The 10,896-nt window shown below is 32.7% G+C and overlaps 1 protein-coding gene across 1 annotated transcript in view; it reads right to left on the reverse strand.

Annotated features, from left to right (window-relative positions):
* Positions 1-10,795, reverse strand: part of LOC144893041 (uncharacterized) — a 100,932-nt gene extending 90,137 nt beyond the window's left edge. The window contains exons 1-4 of the mRNA XM_078782643.1: positions 10,311-10,795; positions 10,045-10,207; positions 9,772-9,921; positions 9,324-9,611 (exon numbers count right to left, since the gene is read on the reverse strand). Coding sequence (XP_078638769.1) covers positions 9,324-9,611; positions 9,772-9,921; positions 10,045-10,207; positions 10,311-10,357 — 648 coding nt within the window. The 5' untranslated portion in view covers positions 10,358-10,795. The remainder of the gene's footprint in view (positions 1-9,323; positions 9,612-9,771; positions 9,922-10,044; positions 10,208-10,310) is intronic.
* Between the last annotated feature and the right edge of the window lie 101 nt (positions 10,796-10,896).

A 10,896-nucleotide genomic window follows, 5' to 3' on the forward strand; every position in this document is an offset into this window, starting at 1 on the left:
TATTAGTATCATAACTATCATCACCATCGTCCAAGTTCAATGAAATACTATCATCACTATCGTCCGAGTTCAATGAAATAGTAAAATCTTCACTGCTGTATTGACTCATATTTAATTAGCAAGAAAAATATTCCCATCAATATCTATATACTTTCTTTCATTAACAGATTCAATCTCTACAATTTTTATATCAAAAGTTATCTTTAAATAATCTCTAACTATCATAGAACGAAATGACATTTCACCAGAAATATTAACATCATTCATTTTACTTAGATCTACACCCTTTGGATTATTAAAGAAAATACAAATGTCTCCTCTAGAATTATTAATGGTCTTATCATTCTTTTTCAAAGTATCGTGGTCAATCACTTTTTCAAGCTTTGAATAAATTGCCAGGAGTAGAGGAGAAACTTTTGTTAGATTTACTTTAATGGATGTCTTTCCAGGTATAGTTAGAGCTCTTCCTTTAAATGAAATAGAGGGGCTCATGTTATTTTCCATAACTGGTTTTACCCAAAAATTTCCATATTTATCTTTGTTCAATTTAACATCTTTGACATATTTTTCTATATCTTCCACCGAAGTAGAGATTGATTGAAATTTGTCTTTTGTGCTTTGAAACATTGTATTTATTAATGAATAAACTTGCGTTTAGTTTAAGTAAAAATTTACCACATAAATATGATAAGTTCTGAAGGATATTTAGAATTTCCAGACTCTCCATATGATAAATTAGAGAATTGTCCGGCTTGTGATAGAGTGGGGCTTAATGATGAGGATTCATATAAACAATGTTTATTCTGTGATTATATTCTAATTAATGATAATAAGAAATATAAAAAAACATATAACTCTTTTAAATTAGAACCAAAAATGAATTACTTTACAAGATTAATAAGAGAGATGAATGTTAAGCATTATGGTGATAATACACCATTTCTTACAAGGAAAGAGACTCTTTGTATTGAGGAAATGTATAAGGGTTTAATGATATTTATTATTCAAAATAATTTTAATGGAAATGTTAATACAAGATACTACATAAATAAAATAATGAATTATTTTGAAATTAAACCCGAACTCAGGATAAAATATAGAGTTTCTAAAATAGCTCAAAAAAAGTTAGATGACTTGTTTTCCAAATATATAAATGAATGATTTTTTACCCGTTTGGGAAAATAAGATAAAGTTTAATAACCATAAAAACATTCCAAATTCATTGAGATGTCTAATAGTTGGTTCAAGCGGATGTGGGAAAACCTGTTTACTTTTAAAGATGCTCCTTGGTCCTAATTTTTTAGATTATGATAATTTAATAATTTTTACAAAGTCAAGTTTTCAACCCGAGTATCAACTACTCTCACAGGGTTTTAATGCAGGTCTTAAAAAGGAAGACATTATCGGTTTATTTAAACTTCAAAACAAACTGAATGATTATAATATTGAAGATATAATACAATTATTTTGTGATACACAGAAATCAAAATCGAAACCCATAACTTGTATTCTCAGTGATAATACGGATGATATACCTTCACCTCAAGATTTAGATAAATCAAAAAAGAACCTCGTCATCTTTGATGATTGTGTTAATGAGAGAAACCAAACAGTAATGGATAGCTACTATACAAGAGGGAGACATTCTTCTTGTAATTGTATATATCTTAGTCAATCATATTTTCAACTCCCTCGACGCTCAATAAGAAACAATGCCAATACTTTTATTTTATTTAAGTTAAATTCAATAGATGTAAATAATTTTTGGAGAGATAATTGCTCTACGTTATGTAGTAAAAAAGAATTTGAAAATTATATGAAACACACGATTGGAAAATATAAATATATTGTTGTGAAACAAGATGAGATACTAAATGATATTTTTCAATAAATAAATACAGAAAATGAATACCGAAGAAAGAGAAAGAAAGTTTAAGGAACATCAACAATTAGTTTCAAAAGTTGTTAAACAACAGGAAGAGATAAAGAAGAAACGGAGACAGAAACTAACTGGTGAAGAAGCCTTTGAAAGAAAACAAGAGAAATTCTTTAAACCACTTTTGAAAACTCAACACTCACCTACAGTTCCCACGGTAGAATTTACTCCGAAAAAACTTCAAATGCTCAAAGATTTTAGTCAGATAACAAAACAAGAACTTGGTGAATTAGAATATGATGACGAGGGATTATTTCGGAAACTTGAGGAGGTAAATCAACCCCCTAATTATGTTGTGGAAGCTCTTCAAAACAATGAATATTCGGCGGGTTCAAAAACCAGAGCAGGTCTCATTCCAACAGAAGAACCAGCAGTGTTTCATCTTGTGGAAGAAAAGGTATTGATATTTAATGATGAATTGATGTTCTTGAGTTCTACTCAACCAAATGTTAAATTAACTCCAAGATTAATGTTTCTTCTAACAAACCCCGGATTCAGCGGTTCAAAATATTTTGAGGAACCACTTGATATGGAAAGAGAGGAAGATAGGGTATATATTGAGTTGCTAAATGCACTTGATTATGGAGTTTCTGTTGCTGGTAAAAGTAAGAAGAATGAGAAGGAGAAACATATTATTGATGCTTTAAGTAAGCTTGGTTCGGGTGTTAGTTTTCTTCCAAATGACCCATCACAATTAGTTAATAGGCTATTATTGTTGTTAGGTAGTAAGAAGGCTGGAAACAACAATTGTTTTAATGAATCCTCAGCCATTTTAGATCAGTTGATGAACATGAAAATAATTAATAAATGTCAATACAAAGATATTTTATTAGATATTAAATAAGATGAGAAGCACAATTCTTAGTTTTAATTTCACAACGAGCGATTACACAGCTTCATTCCCTTACCCACTACAACTTGACCCCCTTACCTCATATGAGGCATCTTTGTTGTCAATGGAAACTTACAATACCCTTTTTAATATCACAGAGAAAAACAACAAGTTTAGTTATAATCCAGGAAGTGGATATAAAACTATAACCGTTTCACCTGGAGCTTACGAGATTTCTCAAATATCTTCAGAAGTCTCTCGCCTTATGAAAGAAAAAGGTGATGAACCAAAAAATATTGTAATAGATATTCAAACACACACTTCAAAATCAACTATTAAACTTAAAAATAATTATAAAGTTGATTTCACGATTGAAAATTCGTTTAGAGAGCTATTGGGTTTCTCTTCAAAAAAGATTGAAACTAACGGGACGTTTTACAGTGATAATGTTATCCAAATATCCTCCGGTATAAATTCAGTATTAATTCATTGTGATTTGATTGATGGTGCTTATAACGATGGAATAAGAACAAATACAATATTTTCATTCAGTGCATACTCAACCCCGATTGGTTATAAATTTAATATGGAACCAAAAAATCTTGTCTATTTACCTGTGTCAGGAAAAACCATATACAGAGTAAGTTTTAGGATAACCGACCAAGATAATCGTATGATATCCTTTAATGATGAAATTATATCCATCAGAATTCACCTACGTGAAGTTTTTCAATAAATAAATAATGGTTATTGTGAGAAAACACGAGTTGGGAAAATATAAAATAATTACAGGGGAGGGCATGTTCCTTTCACCAGACTATACAAGGTATGTGGGTAGAGGATACTATAAACCTAAGAGACAACGAGGTGTAGGTCATCAATTTCGAAATAAAGGAGATGGGATAATTGATACTCTAATGGGTATTGGTTCAACCATCCTTAAACATAAAGACCTAATTGATTCAACTGCTTCTGCCGTGGGCTCCGTTGCGGGTGCTATAAAGAGTATAAAAGATGCTCAAAAGGAGTCTCATAAATTACAAGCAATCAAAGAAATAAAAAAAGGTAAAACTCAACTATCTTCACAAGAACGACAAAAAATCATTAAAATACTTGGGTCAGGGTTTCAACAATTTTAATGCTATATAAATACAAGTATGGAAGCGATTGATAGTATCTATGATTTGGATGATACGATTATCATTTCAAACTCCACTAAAAAGGAAGACTATTTTAAGGTAAATGCTATAACAGGAACAGACTGGAATTCAAACGGAACAAAAAGTTTTGAAATAAATAATCAACAAACTTACTTGAATCTAGCTGATAGTTTCTTGCTGTGTAAATTTAAATTCACTAAGGCTGCGAATAATACTAATGCTACACTCGTAAATGATTTCTTCTGGAAAATGTTTGACAGTGTCCGCCTGTATATTGGAACACAAGAGGTTGAAGCGGTTGATTATGTCTCTGCTACATCTGAAATGATGAAATTTACACTATATTCGTTTAGTGATAGAATGGGTAAGGGAGCTGTTGAAGGTTTTATTCCTGATATGTCAACGGGTACAAACGCAGACCCTGGTTATAGTCAAAGGAAGTCAATGTATAATGATGAAACAAAAGCAGTGAATAGTTTTACCGTAGCAGTACCTCTTAAAGGTATATTTGGATTTTGCGATTATGATAAAGTTTTGTATGGTCTTAAAATTAGATTTCAACTACAAAGGAATGATAATGTAAATAGGTTGCTTTTTGGGGATGAAAATGCTTTTGGAGACAACAATAAATTTGTTATTAATGATTTGTGTTGGTATATCAGTGAATATACTCCTAATCTTAAAACGGAAGAGATGTTAAATAGAAGACTTAACTCAAAGAAACCGCTAAATGTATCATACCTTAAAAGAAGATGTCAACACGTTAAACTGGAACACACTACCTACACTTGGAATTTGGGTGTTCTTCAAGGAAAGCCACGATACCTCTGGCTCATTTTTAAAAAACCAGATGGAGAGGACGGTACTAATAAGAATAATGCGCTGAGTGATAATGCTAAGGTGAAACAACTTCGGGTTTCTCTTGATGGCACATTTTATCCGCGAGATAGATTGGAAATTGATTGGGAAAAAAATGATTATGCGGAAGCCTACAAGTCCTACCAAAAGGTGTGTGAAAGTAATGGTAATAATGATCCTATTTTGGATATGGTTGCGTTTCAAAAACTTTATACAATCTACACAATTGACCTGAGTTCTCAAAAGGAAACTATAAAGTCTAATCGAGTGGATACTTCTCTATACATTGAAAGAGGGGAGAGTGAAGAGGTTAATGCATATTGTTTGCTTTTGGAGGAAACAGAATTACAGATTAATACAGATAATGGTGTTATGATTAATATCACATAGGTTTTTTCTCATAAATAAATGGTTGGGGTATATGTTAATCAAATCAATCTTAATAAATTAACATCTTGTATTCAAAATCAAAAGCCTTGTATTATTAATGTTAATACAATTCAAAGAAAAGGAGCTGTAAGAATTGATGTTTTACTCACACACACACAAGTAAAAACACTAAATGATGTTGGATCACTTAAAATTAAAATGACGAAACCTATGTTAAAGAAATATTCAATAGACGAGTCAAGAGGAGGATTTCTCCCGTTTCTAATTCCTTTATTTGCTGGTTTAAGTGCGGCGGGAGCATTGACTGGTGGTATTTCAGCAGCGGTAAAAACTGCTAACGAAAGGAAGGCACAACTAAAAGCTCAAAAAGAATTGGAAAGACATAACAAGGAGTTGGAGAAACAAATTAGTGGAAGTGGTGTAATTGTAGATTTTGCTCAAAAACTTGAAAGTCTACCTGATAAAGCTAGATTGTTGGTTGGAGATATGCTTTCCTCTATCGCTCAAGCGGGTGTTAAACTAACTAAACGGGGTAATGGATTGTATCTTTCTCATAAATAAATGGATAAATGGTTTAAACAATTTGGAAAGAATACAACGTCAAATATAGAACTAGCTAAGTATTGTAAAACACTAAAAATTGATAATGTGGTTATTTGTATGAGAGATGAATTAATACATATAAATAAGAATACAAAGAATATTATTATGAATTTAGACACACAGAATGGTTCTCATTGGGTTTGTATTCATAATAGTCAGGATAAATATTATTTTGATAGTTATGGTATGCCACCACCTGTTGAAGTAATACAATTCTTACAGAATGGTGTTTATCAAACATTCCAAGTTCAAGAAATTAATTCTAAATGTTGTGGCCAATTATGTTTATATGTATTATTTCAACTCAACAATAATGAAAATTTTTATGATATCATTTTTAATCTAATATAAATGACTTATGTTGGAAAAGATGGTTCTATCTTTGGAAAATCCTCTCAGGATATTGATTTATCAAATTATTATACAAAGGCACAGGCTGAACGACAAAAATATAGTGTAAGTAAAAATATTAATATGAAGAATACTTATAAATTAATCAATTATCCAAACCCTACAGATGCGAATGACTTAATTAGATTAAGTGATTTATCACAATATATATTTTTAAAGAAAACAGCACGTTTTGTGAAAGAAGTAAAATTTACAACCACAACACCTGGTTATACTGACCATACACCTTTCCTCATTGAATTTAACTACCTGCTTACAATTGAATTTTATAAAGAAGGACATTTAGTTAATATGCGAATTAATAAATGGGGGTATGATATGCCTGATTTAGGGTATAATTGGTCTTTTTCAATAAACATAGAAGACCTACATGATTTAAATCAGTCTCGTAAAGAAGAATATTATCCACTTGGTGAGGATAAGGATTTATGTGGAAGTACAATTAGTAAACAACAAATACGTGATTTTAAGAAAAGAAAAATATATGATAGTATAGCGATGGTTCGCATGACAAAGAAGGAAGGTAATGAGATAAGGATAGAAAGCCGAGGAATACAAACCGATTTGGTAGTGGGAAGATGGGGTGGTATTACCTGTCATAATATTAATCTCACATATATTTCTGATACATAAATGGCAGGAAGAAGACTACAAGAGAATTATAATTTTTGTATTCAAGGATACCTACAAGAAAAGGGTGCTCGGTATTACATACCTTATGATTTGGAGCATATACATGGGAATTTTGTCATAAAAAACTGGCCTTATACTGATATTGTTAAACCCACAAATAGAGACTTGTTTAAAATATTAAATAAAAATGAACTTCTCAAAGTTATGAAATATAAAACTCTTTTAGAAATCGTCAACAAATCTTATTGGTATCCTATTATGAGAAAAATAATTATAGATACAAGAATATCTCAAAATCCAGATGAGTATATGTATAATATTCTTTGGGGTTCAAACTCAAGGGTAGCAAGGGATGAGGAAGGAGTTGAAGAAGAGAAGGAGGAAAGAGAGAAAAAGGAGAAGGAGGAAAGGGAGAGGGAGGAGAAGGAGGAGAGGGAGAAAAAGGAGGAGAAGGAGGAGAGGGAGAAAAAGGAGAAGGAGGAAAGGGAGAAAAGGGAGAAGGAGGAAAGGGAGAAAAGGGAGAAAAAGGAGAAGGAGGAGAGGGAGAAAATGGAGGAGGAGGAGAGGGAGCAAAGAGAGATGGAAATCAGTGAGATTCATAAAAGATTGAGTGTATTAAAGCAAATAAATCAATCTCAACGCACCGAAGAGGAAATTAAAGAATTAACAACTCTTATGAAGATAATAGTTTCAAAAATAAGAACGTCAATGTCTTCAATTTCAGGGAGGAGATTTAAACGAGAAAGTGGTGAAGAAGAAGAAGAAGAAGAAGGAAAAGATTATGTGATTGATGATGTTGGTGTCATTGACTTTAGTTAGTTTTTATTTGTAAATAAATGGAGGAGAGAGTGAAGGCATTCCTTAGGATTCTTTATGTTTTAAAAATAAAGATTGAAATGTATATGTTGAAAACCAAAAAGGTTTTGATACTCTGTCGGAATTTTTCTGATAAATAAATATGAGTTATTGTCTCAAATGTAAAAAGAAAACTAAATCTAAAAATATCTCTTATGTTAAAGCTAAAAATAATAGAGTTTATCAAAAAGGAATATGTCAAGTATGTGGCTCTAAAAAGTGCCAATTCATCTCTCCTAAAAGAGGAGGAGACATACAAAAGTTTCTGTCAGGAAGTAAATTTACAACAACTGGAATTCCAGGGGAATTACACCTTCCAGGGTATTCTTTCTGTGGTCCAGGAACAAACTTGGATAAAAGATTAGATGAGGCTGACAATCCTAAACCTTGGTCTAAACCTACAAATAGGGTTGACGAAGTGTGTATGAAGCATGATATTGCTTATGGGAAAACCACTACGTTGACTGAAAAACATAAAGCCGACAGCGAAATGTTGTATAATTTGTCTTTGATACAAAATCCAACGTTGAGAGAGAAAGTTGATAGGTTTATTGTGAGAAATTTGATAAATGCTAAATTGAAACTTGGTCTTGGTTATTCCTCAAAAAACTATTAGGCTCTAATGATGTCATCAAGACTGAGGAGCTTTTGGCTGAAGAATTACACAAACCTATAATCACAAAGTTTAAAAGAAGGAAGGTTTATTCTAAATACACCGACCACATATGGTCCGCTGATTTAATTGAATTGAATAATGACAGGGGATACAGGTATGCTTTAACCGTTATTGATTTGAGGAGTAGATTTGCCTGGGTTGTCCCTTTAAAAAATAAAAGGGGTGATACTTTAATGTTAGCCTTTAAGCTAATATTTGATCGGGATAAAAGGAAACCAAAGAAGTTATGGACTGATGAGGGAACAGAGTTCTATAACAAAATATTCATGAAATTTCTTAAGGGGAAGGGTATTAAATTATACAGCACCTTTAATGAAGGAAAGGCAGTTGTTATTGAGCGTTTTAATCGTACTTTGAAAGAGAAATTATATAAAAAATTCACAGAACTCGGTTCTCAAAAATGGGTGTATTTAATTCAGGATATTGTAGATGATTACAACAATACAGTTCATTCATCAACAAAATCAAAACCATCAGAAACATTTACAAAATTAGAATATGAAAAGGAGATTAATTTGAGAAAGCCCAAGTTCAAAGTTGGTGATATGGTAAGGATATACAAATGGAAAAGCCATTTTGAGAAAGGTTATACACAAAAATGGACTCGTGAATTATTTAAAATCGTTGATGTAATGGCTACAAACCCTTGGACTTACAAATTAAATGATATAAATCGAGAAGAAATCTTGGGTTCATTTTACTCGCAAGAATTACAAAAAACAAAGCTAATAATTCATTAAACAACATTTCTATTCACCCCACCCAGATTAGCTAATTTAATTAGTGGTAATAAAAAAAAATTTAAATAAATTAAAATCATAAGCCACACCCACACAGACCACGCCCACACAGACCCCGCCCACACAGACCCCGCCCACACAGACCCCGCCCACACAGACCACACCCATCATCCCCCACCCTCCGTGCACCCCCACCCTTGACCCTTCACCCCCCTCATCCCACCCCCACCTTCCCCACACACACAAGGGGAGGGGAGGGGTGGGATGAGGGGGGTGAAGGGTCTTTGGCAGGGGTGCACCTCCCCGTTCCCTCCTTTATTCTCTTTTTGTAATTAATAATTAAATAATTGTAAACAAAACAAATATATATAAATATTGAAAACATTAAAATCTTTATATTATTAAAACATTTTTCTTGAGGTATACATTCAACTTCTCCCCAGCATAAGTCATCAATTTCTTCCCAGCACAAGTCAAAGGTTGGTTCAGCAGATGTCTTCAGGTTTTGAATCTCTTCCTGAAGACAAGAGGACAAGAGGGGAGAGAAAATATTACACACACACACATACACACACACACACACATACACACACACACACACACACAAATACACACACATACACACACACACACACACACACACACACACAAGGATATGAGGATATTGGGATACATACCTCTAAAAAATCGAGCTTTGTGTTCAAGTGGTCGAGTTGAAAATTTAGGGTACCACATGTTGACGGGAAATAACCACTCTTTGGAAAATCAAAAGCATCCCACTCAAAGCCGTGGTTGTGGTTGTGGTTATCTGTTGATGGTGTTATATTCTTTCAAAAAAGAAAGAAAAAACGTTAATAATTTCTCCTAAAAGATACATTGTATTGACAATGAATAAATAAATGACAGCTCCCGTTTAATGGTACCAATCAGAGAAATGAATAATTAATTACCTGAGACAAACTCCGATGGTGATCATCTTCTAAGAACGGTGAAACATCAAATTCATTCAATCTGTGAGGCAGGTCGCTCCAACCCGTGTTCAATTCATTGTAAACCTCTTGTGGAACAACTTGAAACTCTGCCAAGACCAGGTCATTTTGAAAACCTGAATTGCTGTAATAAAAAAATATATCATGAGTCATATAAATTTAAATTAATCACATACAAAGCTCTCACCAACAGTTCAATTCTGAATGTTCAAACAGTTCAAACTTACCCTTGTGAGTATTCTTCATCACTGGAATAAGACATGTTGATGCTCATGTTCTTCGGTTCGTAATGATAAAAACAGCACGGCAACCCGACCTTTATAATGACCAAAATGTATTTTCGGGAACAGAACTCAGCTTTAACATTTCGAGGAAACAGGAAATAAGACAATGAAAACTTTCTGGGAAGTTATCCAAGTCAGTGAAACAACGTCATTTCTCAAAAGCGAATAATTAATTTTAAAAAGGTTTGAGTATGGTGATGGAAGTTGGAGGAGAATTAAATTATTTCCCACGCATAAACAAATATTTGTAGGGTCGTTGTTTGAGTGGGTTATATTCACCAGATGATATTAAGAGTAAAAGGTTAAAAGGTCCATAAGGTCAGAAGGATCACAGGTGTTTAAGTGGTCTAATGAATAAGGATAACATGTCAAAAGGTTAGAAGGTTCGTAAAGAACAGGGTGAGAGAAATAGAGGTGTTTAGGGGCAATATGGAAGTGAATGGGTCAAAGATTAATCTGCCAGATGATATGTAGAAGAAGGATGATAGGTCTATAAGAGAAAACAAATATTTGTAGTGTTTGAGTGGTC

Source organism: Myxine glutinosa, chromosome 7 (assembly GCF_964187855.1).
Source record: "Myxine glutinosa chromosome 7, kmMyxGlut1.1, whole genome shotgun sequence".
NCBI lineage: Eukaryota > Metazoa > Chordata > Myxini > Myxiniformes > Myxinidae > Myxine > Myxine glutinosa.